Source organism: Ornithorhynchus anatinus, chromosome 11 (assembly GCF_004115215.2).
Source record: "Ornithorhynchus anatinus isolate Pmale09 chromosome 11, mOrnAna1.pri.v4, whole genome shotgun sequence".
Taxonomy (NCBI): Eukaryota; Metazoa; Chordata; class Mammalia; order Monotremata; family Ornithorhynchidae; genus Ornithorhynchus; species Ornithorhynchus anatinus.
Window position 1 is genome coordinate 59,080,117 of NC_041738.1, and position 27,259 is coordinate 59,107,375.

The following is a 27,259-nucleotide window of genomic DNA, read 5'->3' on the forward strand; positions in this document are numbered from 1 at the left end:
GACGAAACGTGGCAACGGGGAACGGGCCCCGGTGTCCGAGCTCCACGCGCTGCACCGCGCCGACCGCCCAAACGGGCGGCTGAGGGCCGAGGGGCTAGTCCGGCTCAGGCCGGAGCCGGCCCCGCGCCTCCCACCCTCCGAGGGGGAGAGGGGAGGGAACCGGAAGACCCCCGGCCCGCCCCCGCCCCCGCGGAATCCCTCGGCGAGGTGCGCCGGGGTGTGGGGGTTCCACTTCGGCCTGGAAGACAAGACAAGAGACGCCGCCCAATACAAAATAGTTAATTATTTATATTTTCAAAAAGGAAAAAAAAAAAAAAAAACCAACGACCAGCTACTCGAAAGTTCTTCCTGTCGAGAGCGGCCGGCAGCAACGGGGCGGGGCTGGCTCCTCGGCCGTCGGTGGGCACCGTGGGGCGACCGGCCACGGGATCCGTCGGACCCGACGATGGAGGGAGATAAAATTTCCTCCATTTCATCTGGCTTGTTTTGTTTTCTTTAAAGGACCAAAAAAAAAAAAAAAAAAAAAAAAGGACGGAGGGAGAGGGAGGGGGAAATAAAAGCAGGGAAAAATGCCCAAAAACATTTTCCACGAGAGCTAAAAACGGAGAACCGTGCGCTTCTTGTCAAGACGGTACGAGGTGGTCCGTCCGGGGCAAAGATTTCCTCGTCTTCCAGTTCCCGAAGGTGACGACGACGGTCGTCGCGGAGGCCGCTCCCCAGGTCCCGCCCGCCTTCCGGGCCATTTCGCCGAAGAGGATTAAGGGGCTTTGTTTTTCGTCCTTTTTTTTTTTTTTTTTTGCAGTAACATACAAGTGCTAATACCACGAGGGGGCCGGGCGCCCCCCCGCCGACCCCCACCTCGGCGGGAAGGCCGCAGACCGGTTTTCCTTCGCCCCGGATGCTCCCGAAATCCATCGCAAAATTCCCGGCGGGGAAGGCCCGCGGGCCTCTCCTCCTCCTCCTCCTCCTTCCTGCCGCCGCCTCTGTCCCGTGCCGTGAAAAGCGAGCCGTGCTCGGCCGCGGGCCGGGCCGCGGACCCCCGTCCGGGCCGGGGGTGGGGTCTCGCCAGGCCGCGCGGCCCCGGGCCTTTACTGCGGCCCGGCTCCCGGTCCGGGCGGGCCCGGGCGTCTCCGGGCGGCCCGCCCGCCGCCCCCCCCGATGGCGGGCGTCACGGAGGGGCGGGGGGCCGGGGAGCGGGGGTGACGGCGGCGGCTTCCGGCACGGGGGGGGGGGGGGGTCCGCGGCCGCCGCCGTCCTCCGCGGCCTTACGACTGCTTCAGGCGCTTGCGTGGCGGCCCCAGGAAGGGGCACTGGGCCGACGCCAGGGAACGGTAGGCCTCGGCTACCAGGTGGGGGTGGGACCCCACCATCGACTTCCAGCCGGAGGTCTCCATCACATCGGAGGCGTGGCTGCAAGACACGACGGGAGACGGGGGACGGGCCCGTTACCGCCAGGAAGGAGGGCTCGACCACCCCCCCCCGGGCCCGGTCTGCCTACCCGTGGGGCCCCTCCCCCTTCCGGGTGACCCCTCGGAGCGGGGGCCGACGCACGGACGCCCTCACCCCCGGCCCACGTCTCTGGCCTCCAAGTCCCCCGCCCCTCCGGGCCCGGCGGGTGGGCCAGGCCCTCGGCGGAGAGCGACGCTCGGCGGAGGGACACCCATCCCGCTGCCCGCTCCCCGCTTCTTTCTCCCTCCCCCCGACGCCCCCCCCGGCCGCCTCACTAGTTGATGAAGTCCACGGCCTGCGTCTTGAGCTGGTCGGCGCTGTGCAGGTCGGCCAGGATGAGGATCTCGGCGGCGTTGTCCACCGACAGGCTGCTGCACAGGGCGTCCTCACACATCACCTTTAAACGCTCCAGGGCGTACTGCGGACAAGCCCCGCGGGCCCGGGCTCAGAGGACGCCCACCGCCACGCCCGCCCGCCCGCCCCCTTCGGTGCCGAGCCCCGGGGTGGGGGCTGCTTCTCCCCCGCACCCCGGCCGACCGCGGTCTCCGGCGGGCCAACCGGAGGGGCTAGGGTTTGGGCGGGCGGACCCGCGAGCCCGCCCCGGGCTCGCTGTGGTCGTGGGCGGCGGGTGCATCTCTTTATCGTTCTCTCGGTGCAGTGCTCTGCACACAGCAAGCGCTCAATAAATACGACCGACCGGACGAATGAAACGAATAATAACAGTAATCGTTCGGCGCTCACTGGGGGCCAGGCACTGGACTGGCGCCGGGGTGGATACAGGCGAATCGGGGTGGACAAAGCCTCCGTCCCACGCGGGGCTCGCGGTCTCGAGCCCCATCGGACGGATGAGGAAACCGAGGCCCGGAGAAGCGAAGTGACTGGCTCAAGGTCACACAGCAATCGGGTGGCGGAGCCGGGATTAAACCCACGACCTCTGACTCCCGGGCCGGTGCTCTTTCCGCGACGTGACCGCCGCTTCTCAGATGGCTTCTTGGGCCCCGGCCTCGCCCGCCCCCCGTCGTCCGCCTTTCGACGGACGTGGACTTGGCGCGTCTCTGGCACGAACGGTCCGGCGGATGCGTGACCCCGGGCAAGACAATTCCACCTCTCCGGGCCTCAGTTCCCTCCTCCGCAAAACGAGGCTTCGATCCCTGCTCTCCCTCCTACTTACGCTATGAGCCCCGTGTGGGACAGGGACTGCGTCCGACCCGATTCATTTCTATCTACCCCAGCACTCAGAACACAGTAAGCACTTAAACACCATCATCAATTAATTAATTCTTATCAGGAAGAGCTTGGGAGAGTACGAGAAGACGTTAGTGGCCGGGGCCTAGGCCTGGGAGTCAGAAGGTCGTGGATTCTAATCCCAGCTCTGCCACACGTCTGCTGTGTGACCCTGGATGAGTCACTTCACTTCTCTGGGCCTCGGTTGCCTCATCTGTAAAAATGTTTATTCTCTGTCCCCTGGAAAAGGAGTTCCGCGGTGACCCTTCTGACAAAGCTACCTAGGAGTGCCGCTGGCCGGGAAGACTCGTCGTGGGCAGGGAATGTGTCTGTCATATTGCTATGGTGTCCTCGCCCAAGTGCTTAGCACAGTGTTCTGCACGCAGTGCTCTGCTCAATCAATAATGATTAACTGCACGAGACAGACCTGGAGCCCTGTGGGCTGGCTGGCGGGGTCGGGTGTTGGTCTGATAGAATGCCTCCCCCGGAAGTTCCGGAGGAAACCACTGGAGTCCGCAGGAGAAAGACTAGCTACTCTGCATATGTCCTGGGTTCTAATCCTGGCTCTGCCACTTGTCTGCTGTGCCACCTCGGGCAGACCGCTTTGCTTCTGTGGGCCTCGGTGACCTCATCTGTAAAATGGGGATTGAGACTGTGAGCCCCATGTGGGAGAGGGACTGCGTCCACCCCAGTGCCTAGCAGAGTGCCTGGCGCGTAGTAAGCGCTTAATACCGTAATTATTATTAGAGGAACAGCGTGGCTCAGTGGAAAGAGCCTGGGCTTCGGAGTCAGAGGTCATGAGTTCGACTCCCGGCTCTGCCACCTGTCAGCTGTGTGACTGTGGGCACGTCACTTAACTTCTCTGGGCCTCAGTTCCCTCATCTGTAAAATGGGGATTAAAAGTGCGTGAGCCCCACGTGGGACAACCTGATGACCCCGTATCTCCCCCAGCGCTTAGAACGGTGCTCGGCACCTAGTAAGCGCTTAACAAATACCAACGTTATTATTATTAAAAAATGCCATCATCATCATTATTATTACTACGCCCTCCCATCCCAGATTTTGCTTTCGGCTGGTCCCAAGATGGCAGGGAGGCCGGAGAGTGTGAAGGGATTAGGTGGATCGGGGCCAAGGTCTGTCCCAATCGGAAAATTCACGATGGCACTGTGGAAATTCAAGGCTGCTGCCGGCTCCTCTGCTCCCGGGCTCTACGTGGATATTCCTTCAGCCGTGGGGGGGGGCAGGGGAAATGAGGGGCTCTGCGCCTGGTGGCTTCAGTTTGGAGGAAAGTCCCGGCCCAGGGGCTTGGCGGGAAAGAAGCGCAGTTCACCACGGCGAAACCAACACGGCACGGGCCTGGGAGTGAGAAGGTCGTGGGTTCTAATCTCGGTTCTGCCACGAGTCTGCTGTGTGACCCTGAGCAAGTCACTTCACTTCTCCGGGCCTCAGTTACCTCATCTATAAAATGGGGATCGGGAACGCGAGCCTCACTGAGGACAGGGACGACGCCCGACCCGATCTGCTTGTATCTACCCCAGCGCTTAGTTCGATGCCTGGCAGAGTAAGCGCTTAACAAATACCATTATTTTTTTCATTGACCGGGGGGGGGGGGGGGGGTCTCGCAAGTGGCCGTTTTAGGCGGTCACCGCAGAGGTCGGGAGCGCTCGGCGACCCGCCGGCCGGGTCTCCGAGCCCCCCGGGTGACCCCTTGGGGTTCATTCAGTCTGGGAGGGAGCCTTGAGGACGGGGGCTCTCCTTCCCTTGACCCCGCTAGCTGCCCTTTTCCTTGGGCGAAAACAGGCGCCAGGTCCCAGAGGACCCACTTCCTCCTGCCCGAGGGCGTTGTGACCTTCTCCCCAAGGTCCCCCATCTCCTTTTGGTCAGTCAATCATGTTTATTGAGCGCTTACTGTGGACTGAGCACTGTACGACGTACTTGGGAGAGCACGAGAGGCAGCAGCATGGCTTAGTGGCTACAGCCCCGGCCGGGGAGTCTGAAGGACCTGAGTTGGAATCCCGCGCTCCGCCACCTGTCTCCTGCGTGACCCTAAACGAGTCGCTTCTCTGGGTCTCAGTTCCCTCGTCTGCAAAATGGGGATTAAGAGGGTGAGCCCCATGTGGACAGGGACTGGGTCCAACCTGATTAACTCAGATCTACCCCAGGGCTTAGAATGGTGCTAGGCGCATAAAAAGTACAATTATTATTATTATTATCATTACAACATAACAGACACCGGCCCCACAGCCCCCTCAAAAATAAGCTGGCACCACTGGCTCCGCTCGGTGGTTTGCCTGGTCTTCCCAGGCGGGCTGAGAGGTGGGTGAGGGTCACCGAACCTCCCCCGCCGCCCCCCCAGGCCACCCGGAAAACCCGCCAGCCCCGAGCCCGCCGCCCCGAGCCCGGCCCACCTTGTCGGCTGCCGCCAGCAGGTCGTCAGCCATCTTGTCCAGGTTGGGCGCTCTCCCCGTGTAGATGAAGCCCATCATCTCCTTGAACACCTCCGGCTCCACGTCGTTGATCTCCACCCGGTTCTGGCCCAGGAGAGAAGCCAGAGTGAGGGACGTCGGGACCCTTCGGCGTGGTGGGGGGGGGCGGGACAACCCAGAGGAAGATGGGCCGATTCCTTCCCCTCCTCCGGGAAGGCGGGTCGGCCGGACCCCGGGTTCCCCGGCAGCCGCTCCGAGTACGTGTTCTTCAGATACGCGTGGGTGCGTGCGGGTGGGCAAGGGCACGGTCGTCACTCCGGACCCTTGCCACCTGCGCGAACTCCCTGACGGTCAGTGTGCCGGGACCGCCCCCGTCGGCCTGTCGACCCCCCGATCTCTCTCCCTCCCTCTCTCTCTCTCTTTCCATCCCCCAGGGTCCGGGAAAAAGTACCGTGGCCGGCCTGACCCGCGGCCTTGCCCCGTCCTAGCCGAAAGGAACGTCTTCTCCCTCGGGTCTCCCCGTTGGCGCGTCCCCAGAGTGGTGATTTCCAAGGACCCGCACTCGGGCGTTCCCCCGCCCCCGCGACCCGGGGTCCTGAGGCAGAGATCCCCTCCGCCCCCGCCCCGACACCAACCTTTTTGCTCTCCTCCATCTCATGCTCGAACATGGCGCTGAAGACCGGAGAGCGGGCTGGGCACCGGGGAAGGAAGGGACAGATGGTCAGCGGAGGCGGGGCTCCCCCGGGGACGGTCGGCATCCCGGTTGGCGACGGCCAGGCCGCCGCTGCCACGGGGGCTGCTGGAGGGGGTGTGCGCGTTGGGGGTCTGGGTTTCCCTAATCCCACCCGGCGGGAGGCGCAGATCCGGGCGACCGAGGGGAACGGGACGCCGCCCTCCCGGGGTGCTGGAAACCCCCCATCTACCAAGCGGCAATGGGAAGGTGAACCCCGGAGCGTCCCTACCTGCCAGGATGGCCTTGTGCGCCTGGAACTCCTGGCCGGCCACGCACAGGCAGCAGTCGGTGAAGCGCGAGTTCTCCCAGAGGCCTCCCAGTTCGTCCGCCAAGCGGCACTCGGGCACTTTGACCATGTTCATGGTGTTCTGGCCGGAGATGTTCACCGAGTCTTGCACCACGCTCACCTGGGGACGGCAGCAAACACGCGGCGTTCGTCCCGTCGTATCTTTCGAGCGCTCGCTGGGTGCGCGGAGCACTGGACTGAGCGCTTGGGAGAGCGCCGTACGTGCACTACAATGAGAGTACAATAGACCGGTGCCCGGTGGGCTTTCTGCTATGTGCCAGGCACCGTACTAAGCGCTGAGGTGGATAAAAGCAGAGCGGGTTGCCCCACGCGGGGCTCGCGGTCTCAACCCTCATTTTCCAGATGAGGTCACCGGAGCCCGGAGAAGCGACGGGACTTGCCCGAGGTCACGCGGCAGACAGGCGGCGGAGCCGGGATTAGAACCCATGACCTCCTGACTCCCCGGCCCATTCTCTGGCCACTACACCGTGCCGCTTCCGGCTCCTCCTCCGTCCTCGCGTCGAAAAGCCGCCTCCGCGTTGCCCCATCCCGTCTGAATGTCGGCTCCTCGAGGGCAGCGAGTGGGCTGGGAACCGCACTAAGTCAGTCGATCTACTGAGTGCTGACCGGGTGCAGAGCACTGGACCGGACGCCTGGGAGAGGACGGCACAACAGTAAACGGACACATTCCCTGCCCTCCGTGAGCTTACACTCTGGAAAGTAGGGATCAACAACCCACTCCCTGCCCACCGGGAACTTCCACTCTTAACTGTGGGGCGGAGGCGGGTGGGGGAAGACAGGCTTAAAGGTGCCCCCAGGGCAAACAAAAAGAAAGACTCAATCAGTGCCATTTACTGAGCGCTTACCGTCCGCTGAGCTTGGGACAGTCCGATGAGAGAGTTGAAAGACATGATCCCTGCGCCCACGGTTGAACAGAAGGGTGTGGATAAGGACCCGTCAGACTTTCCCGAGCCCTTAGCACAGGGCTTTGCCCACAGCGGGCAACTTGATACATTCCACTGACTACCGGAACTTTTTGAACGGTATTTGTTAAACGCTTATTGAGTGCCAGGCACTGTACTAAGTGCGGGGATGGAGCCAAGCTAATCATTCACGCCGCCGTATTGACTGAGCGCTTACTGTGCGCAGAGCACTCTACTAAGCGCTCGGAAAGTACAACTCAGCAACAAAAAGCCCGGGCTTGGGAGCCAGAGGTCATGGGCTCGAATCCCGGCTCCGCCACTTGTCAGCTGGGTGACGCTGGGCAAGTCGCTTCCCTTCTCTGTCCCTCAGTTACCTCATCTGTAAAAGGGGGGCTAAGACTGTGAGCCCCACGTGGGACAACCTGATTACCTTGTATACCCCTAGCGCTTAGAAGAGTGCTTGGCACAGAGCAAGCGCTTAACAAATGACATCGTTATCATTATTATTATTATTATTAGCAGAGACAATCCCTGCCCACAACGGGCTCACAGTCTAGAAGCTAATCAGGTTGGACAGAGTCCCCGTCCCACGCGGGGCTCACAGTCTTACGCCCCATTTTGCAGATGAGGGAACTGAGGCCCAGTGAAGCCAAGAGGTGTACATCCCCTTGATTCTATTTATCGTGATTATGTTGTCTTGTTTCTGTCATTCTTTCAATCGTATTTATTGAGCGCTTACTATGTGCACAGCACTGCACTAAGCGCTTGGAATGGCCAACTCGGCAACAGATAGAGACGGTCCCTGCCCCTTGACGGGCGCACAGTCTAATCGGGGGAGACGGACAAAAACAATAGCAATAAATAGAATCAAGGGGATGTACATCTCATTAACAAAATGAACAGGGTAATAAAAATATACACAAATGAGCAGATGAGCACAGTGCTGAAGGGAGGGGAAGGGAGAGGGGGAGGAGCAGAGGGGGGAAAAGGGGGTTTAGCTGAGGGGAGGTGAAGGGGGAGGCAGAGAGGGAGCAGAGGGAGAAGGGGAAGCTCAGTCTGGGAAGGCCTCTCGGAGGAGGTGAGCTCTCAATAGGGCTTTGAAGAGGGGAAGAGAGTGAGTTCGGCGGAGGTGGGGAGGGAGGGCGTTATTTCCGGGACCGCGGGAGGACGTGGGCCGGGGGTCGACGGCGGGCCGGGCGAGAACGGGGGACGGCGAGGAGGTGGGCGGCGGAGGAGCGGAGCGTGCCCGGTGGGCGGCGGAAAGAGAGCAGGGAGGAGAGGTAGGAGGGGGCGAGGGGATGGAGAGCCTCGAGGCCTAGAGTGAGAAGTTCTTGTTTCGTGCGGAGGTCGACGGGCAACCACCGGAGGTTTTTAAGGAGGGGCGTGACAGGCCCAGAGCGCTTCTGCAGGAAGATGAGCCGGGCAGCGGAATGAAGAATAGACCCTTCTGTCTCCCCCGATTAGACCGTGAGCCCGTCACTGGGCAGGGATTGACTCTATCTGTCGCCGAATCGTATACTCCAAGGGCTTAGTCCAGTGCTCTGCACATAGTAAGCGCTCAATAAATACCATTGAATGAAGTGACCTGTCCAAGGTCACACAGCAGACGAGTGGCGGAGCCGGGATCGGTCTCCAGGTCCTTCTGACCGCCCCCGGACTCGGGTTCTATCCACTGTGCCACGCCGCATCTTCTGTCAGTCAGTCAACCGGGTTTACCGAGCGCTTACAGTGTGCAGAGCAATGTACTGAGCGCTTGGGAGAGTCCAATACAATAAACCGACACATTCCCCGCTGCCGGGCTGGGTTGGGTTGGAGGAGAGGCAGAGAGGGCGGGCGGGCTGCTGGCTTCCAGGCTTTCCAGCTGGCACCTTGGCTGGCATTAAATACGCTTAATTAAAAGTAAATTTCATCCACCGCTCTCAAATGGGTCATCGGGGCCCAACTTGAAACTTTGGAACTATTTTTCCCCTGGAAATGACAATTTAAAAAAAAAACCCCACAGAACGTTCATCCCCCCCGTAAGCTGACTAGGGAGACTCATTCAGGCTCGCAGCTGGGAAAGGGACACGGAGGTGACATTTGCGTCTCCTTAAAAACAACCGGCTTCGTCAAAATGCCTCACTCGGGCTTGGCCGAGACCCCCGCATTTGAAGGGGGCGGGCGGGAAGAGCTTCACTCGTAACCCTTTTCATTCCAAAAATCGGTCGGTTTCCCTTCAGGAACCTCAGCGCCGACTGCTTTTCGGGTTTCTTTTAATCTCCTTTGAGCTGTGCCTTCTAAATCCCCTGACCAGAAACGGGGTTTTGTTTCGCTTCTCTGTTCGTTAAATACGGAGGTGACGAGCTGATAATCTTGCAGCTCCCCAGTTCCGCAGCACCAGGGCGAAGCGGGGGAACCTTCTTATTTTTAATCTGGGCCCCCCCGGCGACATCTGATCCCCCGGCCACAAATGGGGGCTCCCGCGTGACCCTCCCCCGGCCCCCGGATTTGGGCTGCCCCCGGCGAGGAGGGCCCGGGGGCATCGCAACCTTCACTGCAACGCCGCAGCGTGGCCGCGGGGCGTGCAGCAAAGAGGAAGCCCCGGGCGGGGAGGTGCCCGATGCCCCTTTGCCTCCCACGCTGCCTCCTCGCCTCCCCCCCGACCGTCGGCGTTCGGGAGTCGGCGGGAGGCAGGACGTGGCTCGGCGGCGGATCGAGCCCTCGGGCCCGAGGGTCGGGCTGAGCGGGCGAGCGGGCCGGCGGCCCCGGCGGCTCCGGCTCGCGGGGCCCGTGGGCGACCGGGTGCCCGGGAGGAGGCGGGGAAGGGAGGACGTTCGGCGGTGGCTTGAGGGGAAGGGGTCCGACGGGCTCCGCGGGGACCCCGCCGCGGCCGCCGACAGCCCCCGGTTTCCGAGTCCGCGGAGGGTTCGGCGGTAGGGGGCCGGCCCGGCCGGGCACGGGCCCAGCAGCAGAAGCGGCACCTGGGGCCGACGAGGAAGTGGAAGATGAACATGTGCGGCACCTGCTTCCCCGAGAAAGGCTGCGATGGCGTCAGCGGGAGCTGGCAGGTTCCCCTCCTCCGCTCTCCTCAGCCAGCCGGGCCCAAACCCTCTTCTCCGGCAGCTCCTCGCGGAACGGGGGACGGGCCTGTTCCTAGCGTGGGCCCTCCCAAGCGCTCGGCAGAGTGCTCCGCGCCCAGCGAGCACTCGATAAATACCACCGACGGACAACTCCGAGGTGAGGTCGTGAGCCCCATGTGCGACGGGGCAAACGCCGCAGTCGTTATTATTACTGCTGCGCCGTGCCCTTACACACCATCGCACACGCTCCAGCTGCCCAGCTCCCCCCTCGACCCATCGAGTCCGGAAATCACAGACGACTGCTCTGTCCCCTCATCGCCAACGCACCCCGTCACGCGCACAGCACCCGGTCACACACGCGCTTCACCTGCCCAGCTCCCTCCCTCCCTCCCGACCGAGTCGGGAAACAACAGACAACCGCTCTGTCCCCTCACAAATATGCACCATTACACACCAAGTACACGCAGCCCTGGAACGACGGAGTCTGGAAAGAGCAGGCAATTGCTCTGCCCACTCACAACCACACACCATCATCACAGAGAGAGACAAACACACACCCCAGACCCAGAGGGGGTTGGAGCAGAAAGAGAGAGCCCGGCGGCGAGCGGCCCTGAAGGGTGGGAGGACCGGGGGGGCCTGCGGAGGCGGGATCTCTCGGCCCGGCCCACCCCCCCCCCCCCCCCGGGAGAACCCTCCCGCTGGCTCTCCGCGTGGCCGCCTCCCCCGCCCCCAGGACCCCCGGCCGGGCCCTCACCTCACAGAACAGCGTCAGCTTGTCGTCGGGAAGGAGCCCGTTGGCCTCATCCAGGAGGAAATCTCGACGGATAAATTTCTTGAACCCCCAGTCTTTCCCCTGCACGAACCGGTAAGCTCGCTGGCTCTCTGCAAAAGAGACGGACGGGATGCTTCACCGGGCCTGACGGCGGGAGGGCCCGGAGCCCCCGGGGCGGGGAGGGGAAGGGGGCCGCGCCTCCTCACCCATGGCCTTGGTCTCTTCTCCTTTGGCATTGAGGATGGAGAATTTGAACTTGGCTCGCACCTCGCTCTTCGGGCAGCTGACCAGCAGCAGGTAGAGCGACAGGTAGTCTTTGCTTTCCTCGTCCAGCCCTTTGGGGTTCACGCGCAGACACCTGTCCGAGACAGAGGGGTCAGAGGAGCGGGGGCGGCGGCGGAGAAACCCCGCCCGCCGAGGGACCGGCGGGCGGTCAGTCGGCCGGGCAACACTTCGACCCCGACTTTCGACTTCCAGAATCCCCCTCTCCCACCGCGGCTCTCGCGGGGCCCCCGGCCTTCGAATCCCCAAACTCTGCCTTCTTTCAGTGTCCGACCCCGGGAGGGGCACACAGTGGACGGAGCCCGGAGTCAGAAGGTCACGGTCCTAATCCCGGCTGTGGGACCCTCGGCGAGTCACCTCACCTCTCTGGGCCTCCGTCTCCTCGTCTATAAAACGGGGCTTAAGACCGGGAGCCCCACGGGCGACGGGGACCGCGTCCAACCCGTTTAGCTTGCGTCCGCCCCGGCGCTTAGTACGGCCCCTGCCCCGCGGTAAGCTCTTAACCCCACAGTAGGGCGGCCCCCGCTCCGTACCATTTCAGTTTATCGTTGGCTCCCGACGAAAACGTCGAACTCTTGATGACCTCGCCCATTTCCTCCCGGCAGAAGCTAAAGTTATTGATGGTCCACATGTAGGAGAATTTCACCACTTTGATCTGCGGGCGGAAAGCGAAGGGGGGCCATTCGGACCGACTGAGTCCGCCGGACTTCGAGCTGCTGGTGGGCGGGGATGGGTCCGTTCTTACGCCGTCCTCTCCCGGGCGCCCGGTACGGTGCTTTTCACGCAGTAAGCGAGCTCAAGAAATACGATCGAATGAAGGGCGACGGGAAACCGGCGGCGGGCAGGTTCCCTGCCCTCGAGGAGGTCGCCCCGTCACGGGGGGCCGCCGGCGGGGGCGGGTGAGGGGGGACGGGAAAGCCAGCAGCCGGAGGGGCCGACGTCAGGGGAGTGATGGGCCGAGCCAGGTCCGTGGAGGAGGAGGAGGAGGAGGAGGAGGAGGTGGGGCTCGGGGAAGGGTCTCCCCACCCCCGCCGGCCCTCGGGAACGCCAAGGTGGCGGTCCGGAGCGAGGCCCCTTCCCCCTCGCTCTCCCCCGTATGGAGTCGGGGAGGTCTGGGGGACACCGTCTGGACTGAGAGCCCGTTGTGGGCAGGGATTGTCTCTATCTGTTGCCGAACTGTACTTCCCAAGCGCTTAGTACCGTGCTCTGCACACGGTAAGCGCTCGATAAATACGACTGAATGACACAGGGGTGGCGACTGCCAGTCGGCCAGTTTCTTTGGCAACGTCACCTGAGCTTTCTGGACCATTTCCCTACGAGTGCGAGCCCCATGCGGGACAAGAACTGCGTCCGAGCTGACGTGAAATCTACCCCAGCACTTAGAACAGTGCTTGGCACATAGCGCATAACAAGTACTGTAATGACTATTACGCTACAACAGAAGCAGCGTGGCTCAGTGGAAAGAGCACGGGCTTTGGAGTCAGGGCTCATGAGTTCGAATCCCAGCTCTGCCACTTGTCGGCCGTGTGACTGTGGGCGAGTCACTTCACTTCTCTGGGCCTCAGTTCCCTCATCTGTAAAATGGGGATTAAGACCGTGAGCCCCACGTGGGACGACCCGATTCCCCTATGTCTACCCCAGCGCTTAGAACAGTGCTCGGCACATAGTAAGCGCTTAACAAATACCAACATTATTATTATTACAACAACAAACGGACACATTCCCTGCCCCCACAAGTCTGGGGGCTTGGGGGGCGGGGGGGGGGGGAGCTCCGGGCGGCTCAGTGGGCAACGCGGGGCCCGTAACCGCCCGGCTCCTCTCTCATTCATTCAATCGCATTTATTGAGCACTTACTCTGTGCAGAGCACTCCACTAGGCGCTTGGAAAGTACAATTCGGCCACAAACGGAGACAATCCCCGCCCGACGACAAGCTCCCAGTCTAGAAGACGGGCCCACCGGGCTCCGTGGGCGGGGGTCCCGGGCCGCGGGTGGGGAGAGGGTTGGGATTTCGGGGCGCCACCCACCCCGGGCTCACCTGGGTGTAGCACCAGCTCTCGGCGACCGGCCCGCTGGACATCTCTGCCGGAGGCGGGGGGCTCGGCACCCTTGACATCGCCAGCTTGGAGGCGGCACCGGACGCCCAGGTTCAGGGAGAGAATCCGCTCCGCTCCGTCTTCACTCTGCCAACGGCGGGGAGGGCACTGGTTAGGGCTTTTCCTGAGGCATCCGGCTCCGGGGGATCACTCGACCACCGTGCTGGGGCCCTGGTCTGCCACTCGAATAACCTGCTCTAACCCGGGACTTAGCACCTAGTAAGCACGTCGTAAATACACCCACCCCCCGGCTCAGGTCCGAAGCCCCTCACTTAGTCATTCATTCGTTCAATAGTATTTATTGAGCGCTTCCTAGGCGCAGAGCACTGAACTAAGCGCTTGGAACGGACGATTCGGCAACAGATAGAGACAACCCCCGCCCGATGACGGGTTCACAGTCTAATCGGGGGAGACGGACGGGGAGAAACAAGACAACATCATCACGATAAATAGAATCAAGGGGATGTACACCTCATTAGCAAAATAAATAGGGTAATAAAAATCTATACAAATGAGCAGAGTGCCGAGGGGAGGGAGAGGGGGAGGAGCAGAGGGAAAGGGGGCTTAGCTGAGGGGAGGTGAAGGGGGAGAGGGGGAGCAGGGGGAGCAGAGGGAAAAGGGGAAGCTCAGCGTGGGAAGGCCTCCCGGAGGAGGTGAGCTCTCAGTAGGGCTTTGAAGAGGGGAAGAGAGTCAGTGTGGGGGAGGTGAGGAGGGAGGGCGTGCCGGGACAGCGGGAGGACGGGGGCCGGGGGTCGACGCGGGGAATCGGGGAAACACGGCTAAGATAGAACAGCGCGGTCTCAACGCTAACTTGCGAGGAAGCGACTATTTGCAATCAAAGCCATGAAAAACGGATCTGAAGACATTTTCTCAGAAATTGACAGGCAAGTGGAGGGAAGGGGATCCTGACGCTCGACTGTTACTCCCCATCTATTCCATCTCCTTCTTATCCTTATTCCACCAGATGTCAGCCTCTCAGTTCACCGCGACCCCTTGGCAACTTCAAGACCTATGGCAATTACATAACAATAATAATGTTGGTATCTGTTAAGCGCTTACTCTGTGCAGAGCACCGTTCCAAGCGCTGGGGGAGATCCAGGGTCATCGGGCCGTCCCACGGGAGGCTCACAGTCCTCATCCCCATTTTTACAGATGAGGACACTGAGGCACAGAGAAGTGAAGTGACTTGCCCACAGTCACCCGGCTGACAAGTACATAGACAATGCCTTTTCCACAAGCGGCGCGGCTCGGCGGCAAGAGCCCGGGCGTGGGAGTCAGAGGTCGTGGGTTCTAATCCCGGCTCCGCCGCTCGTCAGCTGGGGGGACTTTGGGCAAGTCGCTTCACTTCTCCGGGCCTCAGTGACCTCATCTGGACAATGGGGATGAAGACCGTGAGCCCCAGCGTGGGACAACCTGATCACCTTGTATCTACCCCAGCGCTCAGAGCAGTGCTTGGCACATAGTAAGCGCTTAACAAATACCATTATTATTACTTCAGGACTGATTTCAACACGGGGGGTGGGGGGATGGAAACGGGATATAAACAAAACCCCAAAAGCCCTAAAAAGGAAGTAAAGGGCGCGTTTCCACTGACACCGCTCTGCGAATTCACCGCGGGGTCACAGTCCCATCCTTGGTTCCTTCACTCGTTCCATCGTACTTACTGAGGACTTACTGTGTGCAGAGCACTGCACTAAGCGCTTGGAAAGTGATAATAACGTTGGCATTTAAGTGCTTACTTTGTGCCAAGCACCGTTCGGAGCGCCGGGGCGGTTACGGGGTAATCAGGTGGTCCCACATGGGGCTCGCAGTCTTCATCCCCATTTTACAGAGGAGGTGACGGAGGCCCAGAAAAGTGAAGCCACTTGCCCCAAGTCACACAGCTGTCAAGCGGGGATTAGAACCCACGACTTCTGACTCCCAAGGCTTCCCGGCGAGCCACGCTGCTTCTAGAAGGGGGGAGACGGGTTCTCAGCGGGCCACGGACAGCGCTCGGCAAACCCGTGTCGGTTCCGTCGTCCTGTCGTACCCTCCCCGGCGCTCAGTACGGTGCTCCGCACGCAGTAAGGGCTCAGTGAATACCGCCGATCCAGGCGACCGCGATAAACACGGCCGCCCGTCGGAGGACGGGCCCGGGGCGAGGAGGGGGCCGAGCCGACGCCGCTTTCTCACCCAGCTCGCGGGAGCTTCCTAGCCAGGGCCCGCTGCCAAATCCAAGAAGAAAGAACTCCGAGAAGATATGAAAGTCTCTTTAAACTCCCAAACGGGGATGAAACAGAGAAGCAGCGGGACTTGGTGGAAAGAACCCGGGGGTGGGGGGGCCTAGGAGGCAGAGGACCTGGGTTCTAATCTCGGCCCCGCCACCTGTCTGCTGTGGGACCTGGGGACGTAATAACAATAATAATAATAATGTCGGTATGTGTTAAGCGCTTACTATGCGCAGAGCACTGTTCTAAGCGTTGGGGGAGATACAGGGTCATCAGGTCGTCCCACATGAGGCTCACAGTCTTAATCCCCATTTTACAGATGAGGTAACTGAGGCACAGAGAAGTTAAGTGACTCGCCCACGGTCACACAGCTGGCAAATGGCGGAGGAGGGATTCGAACCCATGACCTCCGACTTCCAAGCCCGTGCTCTTTCCACTGAGCCACGCTGCTTCTCTGTCCCTCAGGGACCTCATCTGGAAAACGAGGGTGAATGATCATTATAATACCAATTACGGCCTCTGTTAGGCGCTTACTATGTGCCAGACACCGTACTACGCACCGGGGGGAAGACAGGCGAATCGGGTCGGACCCAGTGCCCGTCACGCGTGGGGCTCATAGCCTCGATCCCCGTTTCACAGATGCGGTTACTGAGGCACGGGGAAGCGAAGCGGCTCGTCCAAGGTCACACAGCAGACAGGTGGCGGAGCCGGGATTAGAACCCATGACCCAGTCTGACTCCCAAGCCCGGGCTCTTTCCCGTAAACCACACTGCTTTCCTAGTAAATGCTTAACCAATACCATCGGTGGTATTATTATTATTATTGGAAAGAGCCCAGGGTTTAGGAGTCGGAGGGCCTGCGTTCTAATCCCGCCACTTGTTTGCCGTGTGACCTCGGGCAAGTCACTTCACTTCCCGGAGCCTCAGTTCCCCCATCTATAAAATGGGGATTCAATACCCGTTCTGCCTCCTATTTAGACCGTGAGTCCCACGTGGGACCTGATGATCTTGTACCTACCCCCGTGCTTAGAACAGTGCTTGCACATAGTAAGCGCTTAACAAATACCAGTAATAATATTATTAGTCATTAGTAATAATAGCATCGTCATCAACAGACCCAGAGGACGAAAGAGGGAGAAACCAGGGGACACTAGCGGGCAGAGCCTGGGCTTGGGAGTCAGAAGGACCTGGGTTCTAATTCCGGCTCCGCCACCAGTCTGCTGCGCGACCTTGGCTAAGTCACTTCCCTTCTCTGAGCCTCGGTTCCCTCATCTGGAAAACGGGGATTAAGAATGTGAGCCCGTGTGGGACAGGGACCGGGTCCAACCTGATTAGCATATCCGTCCAGTGCTTAGACCGGTGCCTGACACACAGTAAGCGCTTAACAAATACCGTCATCATCATTAGCGGATGGAGCCCGGGAGTCGGAACGTCACTGCTTCTAATCCCAGCTCCGCCACGAGTCTGCTGTGTGACCCCGGGCAAGTCATTTCCCTTCCTCTGGGCCTCAGTTCCCTCGGCTGGAAAATGGGGATGGAGACCGTGAGCCCCACGCGGGACAGGGACTGCGCTCAGCCCCATTTGCTTGGATCCACCCCAGCGCTTAGTACAGTGGCCGGCACATGGTAAAAGCTTAACGAACGCCACCTTATCATCGTCGTCGTCATCGTTCTGACATCAAATTCGTCCCGGGCGGGGGCAGATGGGGATGGAGGAGCGGGGCAGGGACGGGGAAAGGGGCGAGCGCTTTGGTGAGGGTCCGAGCCGCGAGCCTGGGCAGGTGCTTTCTCTCCCCGGCGTTGGATTCCCTGAAGGGTTTCTTCCGGATCTGCCCCGCTTTCTTCTTCTTCTTCGTCCTTTTTTTTTTTTTTCCCCCCTCTGCTTTGAAGTCTTGAAGTTTCCAAGGAAGGAAAGATTCCAGTGTCAGACGACCGTTTCCGAGCCAAGAGACGCTTGATTTTTTTCCAAGCCAGAGGAGGCTACAGGAACTTGTTTACGATGAAAGACAGGGAGAGAGGGGGAGGCGGGAGGGGAGACCCAGGAGGACCGAGGCGCCGGGGAGGTTTCCCGGGGAGGTCGGGGGTCGCTGTCCCCGAAGGGCACCTACTACGTCGATGTGCGTCTCGGGGGGGAAGAGCCCCGGCCCGGTCATCTGTGGGGTAAAATCGTTCCTTCGTCCTAGACCGTGAGCTCGTTGAGGGCGGGGAATGTGTCCGTTTGTTACCCCGGTGTGCTCTCCCCGGCGCTTCGTACAGTGCTCCGCACAGAGTAAGCGCTCGATAACGACGGCATCCGTTAAACGCTTCCTGTGATCCGAGCACTAAGCCCCGTTCTAATGACTGAATGAATCTGTTGAGCGCTTACTGTGCGCAGAGCACTGTAATAATAACACTAACGATGAGGGTATTTGTTAATAATGACAACGTTGGTATTTGTTAAGCGCTTACTACGTGCGGAGCACTGTTCCAAGCGCTGGGGTATACAAGGTAATCAGGTTGTCCCACGTGAGGCTCACGGTCTTCATCCCCATTTTACAGAGGAGGTCACTGAGGCACAGCGAAGTGAAGTGACTTGCCCACAGCCACACAGCTGACAAGTGGCAGAGCTGGGATTCGAACCCATGACCTCTGGCTCCCAAAAGCCCATGCTCTTTCCACTGAGCCACGCCGCTTCTCTGTTAAGCGCTTACTGCGTCCCAAGCACTAAGCCCTGTGCTAATACGACCGAACGCATGGATCTGTTGAGCGCTTACTGTGTGCGGAGCACTGTACTAGTAATACTGATGACGACGGTACTCGTTAAGCGCTTACTATGTGCCGAGCACCGTTCTAAGCGTGGATAATAATAATAGTTATGGTATCTGTCAAGCACCTACTACGTACCAGGCGCTGTACCAAGCACTGGGGTGGATGCAAGCAGATCTGGTTGGACACAGTCTCTTGTCCCACGTGGGGCTCACGGTGTCAAGCCCCACCGTTTTACAGACGAGGTAAGAGAAGCCCAGAAAAGTGAAGTGACTTGCTCGAGGTCACCCAGCAGACAAGTGGTGGAGCCGGGATTAGAACCCACGACCTTCGGACTCCCAGGCCCGGGCTCTATCCACCACGCCAAGCTACTGAGTGCTTGAGAAAGTCACAAGACACCAGGGTCACCCCCCGACCTTTTCTAAAGATGGTATTTCTTCGATGTTCATTACGTGCCAGGCACAAACAATAATAACAGTAACAGCTGTGGCATCTGTTAAGCGCTTACTACGTGCCGGGCACTGGGCTAAGTGCTGGGGCGGACACGGTCCCTGTCCAACGTGGGGCTCACAGACTCAATCCCCATTTTACAGATGAGGTCACCGAGGCACAGAGAAGTGAAGCGGCCGGTCCGAGATCACAGAGCAGACACGTGGCGGAGGCGGAATTGGAACCCGGGTCCTTCTGCCTCCCGGGAATGGGCTCTGGCCCCTACTTCACACACTATACTGAGCACCGGGGTCGACTCATTCAGTCGGTTCTATTCAGCGCTTACTGTGTGCAGGGCACCGTACCGAGCGCTGGGGAGAGTACAACGCAACAATAAACGGACACATTCCCTACCCACAGTGAGCCTCAAGTCTAGAGGGTAGATTCATTCATCCATTCAATCGCATTTAGGGAGCGCTCACTCTGCGCAGAGCACCGGACCGCGCGCCTAACGCAGGCTAATCCGGTCGGACCCGGCCCCCGGCCCCCGCACGGCTCCCGGTCTTCCTCCCCAGTTTACGGATGGCGGAACGGCGGCACAGAGAAGCCAGGGGACTTCCCGAAAATCACAGGGCAGACGAGCGGCGGAGCCGGGATTTGAACCCACGTCTTCCGACTCCCGGGCCCGTTGATCCTTCAGGCTGCTTCTCGGAAGGGCAGGGATGGGGGCTGCAGTACAGCACACCTCGATTACACTGTACTACCTAAGCCCTCTTTTCCTCTTTTCTCCGACTCCCTCTCCCTTCCGCACGGTCTGAGGACTTGAATCTGCACCTTCTGGACGCCCTCTGCTCCACGGCACTTACGTACCCATTGCCTGACCACTTGTTTCGTCTTCTCTCTCCCCCGTTTAGACTGTGAGCCCGTCGTTGGGCGGGACGGTCTCTCTCTGTTGCCCAACTGTACACTCCAGGCGCTCGGTACAGTGCTCTGCACGCAGTAAGCGCTCAATAAATACGACCGAATGACTGTACCCGGCTCTGAGTTATTTCCTGACAGTCCTGTCCGCCTCCCCCTCTAGACCGCAAGTTCGCTGTGGGCAGGGACCGTGCCTACCACATTTTGTTGTATCGTCCTCTCCCAAGTGCCTTTTTTTAATGGTATTTACTAAGCGCTCACTGTGAGCCAGGCACTGTGCTAAGCGCTGGGGTAAAAAAAAAAATGTTGGTATTCGTTAAGCGCTTACTATGTGCGGAGCACTGTTCTAAGCGCCGGGGTAGACACGGGGGGATCAGGTCGTCCCACGTGGGGCTCACAGTCTTCATCCCCATTTTACAGATGAGGTCACTGAGGCACCGAGAAGTTAAGTGACTCGCCCACAGTCCCACAGCTGACAGGTGGCAGAGCTGGGATTCGAACCCATGACCTCTGACTCCAAAGCCCGGGCTCTTTCCACTGAGCCACGCTGCTTCTCCAACAGGGTAGGTACGACAGTGCTTGGCACCTAGTAAGTGCTTAACCAATACCATTATTCTTCTTATTATTATTACAAGCTAATCAGAAGGGACAACAAGACCGGGGGGGGGGGGGACCCGGTCTCGATCCCCATTTTACAGATGAGGTGACTGAGGCACAGAGAAGCCAAGCGACTCGGCCAAGGTCACACGGCGAACACATCACTGCCGCGTGCCTGCGGCTGTCACCCCGGGCAAGTCGTCTCACTTCTCTGAGCCTCGGTTATCTCATCTGAAAAACGGGGACTAAGACTGTGAGGTCCGGGGGACGCAGGGCCGGGTCCAATCCGATCAGCCTGTACCTACCCCGGCGCTCAGTACAGTGCTTGGCACACAGCACTTAACAAATACGATTTAAAAAAAAAAAAAATGGGGGGAGTCGGGATTAGAATTTAGTTCGGCGCTCTGCACACAGTGGGCGTGCAATAAATAGCACCGATCGGCCGATGGAGGGGTTCATTCGTTCATTTATTCATTCGGTCGATCGTTTTTATTGAGTACTTTGTGCAGGACACTGTACTAAGCGCTTGGGCGAGGACGATAATAGACACATTCCCTGCCCACAGAGAGCTTACAGTCTAGAGGGCCGAGCGTCCGGCCCCGTTGCAGGGTGGGGATCGTCTCTGTCTGTTGCCCCACTGTCCTTTCCAAGCGCTTAGTCCAGTGCTCTGCACACAGTAAGCGCTCAATAAATACGACCGACGGAATGAAGGCCCCGAGGTCCAGGAGTGAGGAAGTGAGGGGAGGGTTGAGAGAGGATCCCTCAAAACGATAAGTCCCAATCGATTACGAACTGACACACGAGGCTGATAGACCGTGAGCCCGTCGTCGGGCAGGGATGGTCTCTACCTGCTGCCGAATCGTCCATTCCAAGCGCTCGGTACGGTGCTCTGCACATAGGAAGCGCTCAATAAATACCACTGAATGCTCACCTGGCCTCATCCCAGCTCCCCGGCGTTTATAAAAATATCCTTCCACTCTATTTCCCCTGCCCCACTTCGTTTTAACGTCCACCTCCCCCTGAAATAACGATGATAACGATAACCACGGCATGCGTCGAGAGCACGCTAGGTGCCGGGCACCGTTCTAAACGCCGGGCTGGAAACAAGCTAATCGGGTCGGACACGGTCCCCGTCCCGCACGGGGCTCACGGTCTTAATCCCCGCCTTCCAGATGAGGGAACCGAGGCACAGAGAGGTGAGGTGACTCGCCCGAGGTCCCGGGGCAGACTGTGAGCTCCTCGTGGGCAGGGACCGGGCCAACTCTCTTGAACTGTACTTTTCTGAGCTGCTTGGTACGGTGCTCCGACCCCAGTCGGCGCTCAGTAAACACCGCCTACTGATTGATGACACAACCCAGCCTGGCTGAGCGTCTCCCTCGTGAGACTGTAAGTTCCTCGAGGGCAAAGATTGTGCCCACCTACTGAATCATCATCATCATTATTACTATTAACAGTAACAACAATAACGTTGGTATTTGTTAAGCGCCTGCTACGCGCCGAGCACTGTTCCAAGCGTTGGGGTAGATACAGGGTCATCAGTCGGTCCCACCCGAGGCTCACCGTCTTCATCCCCATTTTACGGAAGAGGGCGCCGAGGCACCGAGAAGTCAAGTGACTTGCCCCAAGGCACCCAGCTTCTACTCTCCCAAGCGTTCAGGACAGTGCTCTGCACAAAGCAGGCGCTCAACAAATATCACCGACTGCAGACGGACTCCGCGGCAACGACCGGAGAACGGACACGGTCCCCGCTCACGAGGAGCTCACGGTCCAGAGGGGGGAACGGACCTTCAGAGAGACAGATACATCCATTTCCACATCGGTCCATCAGCGCTGTGGGGGTCGAGCGGGGGATGAACGAATATCTGATAAAAAATAAATACCGCCGGACGACCTGCAGCGGCCATCACTCCCTCCGCACCCCGGCCCGCCCGGAGAGGGGGCGTCGGGTATCACCCGCCCGCGAGCAGCCGGGCCAAGGGCCTGGCGCGGGGGATTTCCTCTCGGGGATCCATCCGAGGACCGCCGCCCCCCCCCCCAGTCCGTCCGTTGACGACGGGCGCTTCCCGACGCCCGCCCCCTCCCGATCCCGGCAACGCTAAGAGACTCGGCGCTCCCCGCGACGGGGCGGCCGACGGCGGTGCCCCCAAAGCCTCCCCGGCGATGGGATCCCGCCCAGACTGGGGGAGCGGTGGCCGGCGGGACGGCCCCGGGGGCGGGGGGCACCGCGGAGGGCGTCTCTCTGACCGGCCGAGTTCCGGCTAACGGCTCCCCGTCCGTCAGAGCCGACCCCCAACCCCAAAACCGCTGCCTCCTCCCCAGACGGTGGGGGGGGGGGGTCCCGGGGCTTCCGAGAGACCGTCGGAATGCCAACCGTCGCTTCCGGCTTCTTTCCACCCCAGACTACAATATCGTTATTACTATTTTTATGAACAGCAATAACAACTGTGGTATGGGTTAAGCGCTTCCTCGGTGCCAAGCACCGAGGGCTGGGGCGGAGACAACGTTCAGACCACGTCGCCCCCCTCCTCGAGAGCCTCCGGCGGTTGCCCGTCCACCTCCGCGTCGAAGAGCAACTCCCCACCGTCGCTTTAAAGCCCTCCACCACCTTGCCCCCTCCCACCTCACCCCGCTACTCTCCTACACCCTACCCCGCACGCTCCGCGCCTCTAATACCGACCTCCTCTCCGGGCCTCCGTCTCGCCGCTGACCCCCGACCCACGTCCCGCCTCCGGCCCGGACCGCCCCCCCCCCTCAAATCCATCTCCTCCGAGAAGCCTTCCCTGACCGAGCCCCTCCCCTCCTCCCGCGCCGCCCCGACTCGCTCCCTTCTTATTCGTGGGAGGCAGCGCGGCTCAGTGGAAAGAGCCCGGGGCCTGGGAGTCGGAGGTCACGGGTTCGACTCCCGGCTCCGCCACTTGGCAGCTGTGGGACCGTGGGCGAGTCACTTCACTCCTCTGGGCCTCAGCGACGTCACCTGTCAAATGGGGATTAACCGGGAGCCTCGGGTGCGACAACCCGATGACCCCGTATCTACCCTGGCGCTTGGAACGGTGCTCCGCACAGAGTAGAAGCTTAACGAACACCACCATTATTATTCATTCCCGCCCTCCGGCCCCACAGCACTTAGTAATGCTAAAATTTGTTAAGCGCTTAACTGTGTGCCAGACACTGTACAGATCGGTCACTGATTTCTTTCCATTAACGTCCATCTTCAAACACCGTCGTCGTCATCAACAGAGTCACTAAAACCGACACCATCCTTACCCTCGGGCAGTCAGGTGAGGGAGGGAGACACCAAAATAAATCATTATTATTATTACCGGTAACGAGAATAACAGTAGCGTTAGGTTAAGCCCTTCCTACGTGCCAGGGACCGTTCAATCACATTTATCGAGCGCTTACCGGGTGCGGGGCGCTGTACCGAGCACTTGGGAAAGTCCAAAACAACAGTCAACAGACACGTCCCCTGCCCCCCGACGAGCTTACGGTCTAGAGGGGGCCGTTCTAAACACCGTTCTAAGCCCTGGGGTAGAGAGAAAGTAATCAGGTCAGACACAGTCACAGGGCTGCGCTCTGCACAGCGCTCTGCACGTCAGCGCTTAACAAACATCAATATTATTATTATTAAAAGTGAATCGGGTTGGACACGATCCCCGTCCCACATAGGGCTCGCACTCTTCATCCCCATTTTCCAGATGAGGTCACAGAGGCTCAGAGGCTTGACTTCCCTGGGCCTCAGTTCCCTCCTCTGGAAAATGGGGATAAGAGTGTGAGCCCCATGCGGGACGGGGTCCGTGTCCAACCCGATTCACTTTTAATAATAATAATAATAATAATAATAACGATACTGGTATTTGCTAAGCGCTTACTATGTGCAGAGCACCGTTCTAAGCGCTGGGGGAGATACGGGGACATCAGGTTGGCCCACGTGAGGCTCACGGTTTTCATCCCCATTTTACAGATGAGGGAACTGAGGCCCCGAGAAGTGACTGGCCCACAGTCCCCCGGCTGACGAGTGGCGGAGCCGGGATTCGAACCTCTGACTCCCAAGCCCGGGCTCCTTCCCCCGAGCCACGCTGCTTTTGTATCATCCCCAGCTCTTAGAACACTGCTTAGCACACCGTAGGCGCTTAACGGGTACCGTAATTATTATTATCGTTAGCACTTAAGCCTCTCGGGGGCCCCGGAGGACGGCAGCGGCGGGTGGGTGACGCAAAACCTATTTCAGTCGACCATCAGACCGGAAAAGGAACCGGGGCATTTAATCTCGATCGAAACTCCGCCGGCCACGGGTGAATTTCCCCGGGCACGGCGTCTCCTTCCAGCCCGGGGAGGGTGGAGGGTGAAGTTTCTTCGGAGAATCGTATCTGCTGAGCGCTTGCCGCGCGCAGAGCACGGCCCTAAGCGCTTGGGCCAGTACCTACGACAATAAACAGACCCTCTCCCCGTCCTCAACGAGTTTCCCAACCGCCCCGCTCTTCGGAGACCCCTCCGCGACGCGCAGACGGTAAGGGCCGCGTGCGGCGGCGCTCCCCTTGGGGAACCTTTCCCTCGCAAATCTCTCTCCCTTCTTTTCACGCTAACCCGCGCCACGGCGGCTCTCCGAACCGTTCTGAGATCCCGAGGGAATGAGAGCAGAAGGGGAGACCGGAGAGGGTGCGCGCCGGGACTCTTTCGAGAACTCGGGCTGCGGGAAAGGAGGGGGCGGGAGGCGGCCTCCCTTCCGTCTGCCCGGCCTCGGCGGGAGGGAATCCGGGACGGCGCCTCGCGCCGCCCGAATTTCCTGGCTCTGACGGGGGTCTGCGTCAGAACTCGAAAGATGAAGAGACGGCGACACCCGCGGAAGCGTTGAAGAGAGTCTGCCGTGGCATTTGAGGCAGGAACTTCTCACCCCGTGCACCGTTTCCCGATGCCAAGCCCGGCACGCCGGTGACGACTTTTTTCGGGAGTCTGCGTCTTTCCAGCTAAGCCTCCCTCGCGGAGATCGAAGCCCCGCAACCTCAGAAGGCGATCCGCTGGGAGTCAGATTCCCTTTACGGAACAGTGGGAAGAGATTCCCCCATCCGTTAGTCGTTCTGACCGCCTGACTCCCGCTCGCCTTATCCTCGGGGGCAGGGGCGACGTCTACCAGCCGTCGTACCCTCCCGGGCGTTCAGTACAGTGCTCCGCACAGGGGAAGCTCTCGATAAATACCACTGATTGTTTGAAGAAGCTCTCGGATCGTTTCTGGCAGACTAATTCCCAGCTACGGAGCGGGACGCAGAGTCGTTTCTCCCGGGGGGACGGGGGGACGGGGGGACGGGGGGACGGGGGACGGTCCCCTTCCGAAGTCTCCGAAAAGCGTGATCCCTAATCATCGTGACGCGATGATCATGGTACTTCTTAAGCGCTTACTATGTGCCGAGCACCGTTCTGAGCACCGGGGCAGATACGAGTCAATCGGGTCGCTCACGGTCCCGGCACGTCCCCCCTTTAATCGCCGTTTGACAGATGAGGTCACTGAGGCCCAGAGGAGCGAAGGGGGCTTGCCCCAAGTCCCACAGCGGACGTGCGGCAGAGCCGGGATTCGAACCCGGGTCCTGACTCCCAGGCCCGGGCTCTAGCCATTAACTCATGCTGCTTCTTGTCTGAATTCAATGCCTAGAGACCCACGGGGCCCCGACCGATTAACTCAGCACAACAACTCTCTGAATGTGTTTTCGGCTGGCCGATGATAACAGCTACATTATTATTATAACGGTACTCGTTAAGCGCTGACTATTGCGCCAAGCACCGTTCTGAACCCCGGGGCAGATAGAAGCCGACCGGCTTGGACGCGGTCCCCCGTCCCACACGGAGCGACTCACACTCTTATCCCCATTTTTGAGATGGAGGGAACTGAGGCCCCGAGAAGCGACGCGCCCAACTGTGAGCCTCGCGTGGGGCCACCTGATGACCCTGTATCTCCCCCAGCGCTTAGAACAGCGCTCGGCCCATAGGAAGCGCTTAACAAATACCACTATTATTTCAGCGGGCACGTGGCGGAGCCGGCGTTAGAACCCGGGTCCTTCCGACTCCCAAGGCCGCGCTCCGTTCGCTAAGCCCCGCCGCTTCTCCTCCGAACCGAAAGCCGAGAGCCCCAAGGGGCTCTGACCAATTAACTCAGAATAACATCTCTCTGTACGCGGCGGCGGCTGGTTAACGTTAGTAATAATAATAATAATAATTATTATTATTATGGTACTTGTTAAGTAATAATAATAATGCTGGTATTTGTTAAGCGCTGACTATGTGCCGAGCACTGTTCTGGGCGCTGGGGGAGATCCAGGGGGTCCCACGTGAGGCTCCCAGTCTTCATCCCCATTTTCCAGATGAGGTCACTGAGGCCCAGAGAAGTGAAGTGACTCGCCCACAGTCACCCGGCTGACGAGCGGCAGAGCCGGGATTCGAACCCGTGACCTCCGACTCCCCAACCCGGGCTCTTTCCACTGAGCCACGCCGCTTCGACGCTTCTCAAGTGCTTACTGTGTGCCGAGCACCGTTCCGAACCCTGGCGTGGACGCGAGCTGATCAGGTTGGGCGCGGTCCCCGTCCCCCCCGTCCCCCCCCCGTGGGGCTCACGGTCTCGAGCCCCGTTTTACAGATGAGGGAACTGAGGCCGAGAAGCGACACAGCAGACGGACGGCGGAGCCAGAATTAGAACCCAGGTCCCGCTGACTCCCAGGCCCGGGCTCTGTCCCCCGAGTGGCGCGGCGCCTCCCCCGGCGACCTCGACACCCGAGGAGCTCTGACCGAATCAACGCGGAAAATACCGTCGGTATTTGTTAAGCGCTTACTACGCGCAGAGCACCGTTCTAAGCGCTGGGGGAGATCCAGAGTCACGAGGCCGTCCCACGTGAGGCTCGCGGTCTCCGTCCCCATTTGCCACATGAGGTCGCCGAGGCCCAGAGAGGCGAAGCGACCTGCCCACCGTCACCCGGCTGACAGGCGGCGGGGCCGCCATTCGAACCCACGACCTCTGACGCCCGGGCTCTTTCCACCGAGCCCCGCGCTGCTTCGGAACGCGGCGTGGGCTGGTCGCGAACGCCCCTCCCCCCCCCCCCCATTTCTGCTCACCCGAACTCTCCGCCCGACCTTT

General features: G+C 60.0%; 1 protein-coding gene across 3 annotated transcripts; it reads right to left on the reverse strand.

Moving 5' to 3' along the window:
• Window positions 1-1,231: 1,231 nt before the first annotated feature.
• Window positions 1,232-27,259, reverse strand: LOC100093443 (speckle type BTB/POZ protein). 3 transcript variants are annotated; one of them, XM_039913554.1, is made up of 11 exons: window positions 22,387-22,405; window positions 21,928-22,004; window positions 13,191-13,335; window positions 11,688-11,809; window positions 11,079-11,230; window positions 10,855-10,982; window positions 6,062-6,239; window positions 5,735-5,790; window positions 5,082-5,204; window positions 1,725-1,867; window positions 1,266-1,410 (listed from the first exon to the last, which is right to left on the reverse strand). In XM_039913554.1, the coding sequence occupies exons 3-11, from the start codon at window positions 13,266-13,268 to the stop codon at window positions 1,266-1,268; spliced, it is 1,125 nt and encodes a 374-aa protein (XP_039769488.1). In that variant the 5' UTR covers window positions 13,269-13,335; window positions 21,928-22,004; window positions 22,387-22,405. The 3 variants fall into 3 exon arrangements, with proteins under 3 accessions (XP_028931912.1, XP_039769488.1, XP_039769489.1); XM_029076079.2 differs by lacking the exon at window positions 22,387-22,405 and having other exon boundaries at window positions 1,232-1,410; window positions 21,928-22,132; XM_039913555.1 differs by lacking the exons at window positions 21,928-22,004; window positions 22,387-22,405 and adding an exon at window positions 27,238-27,259.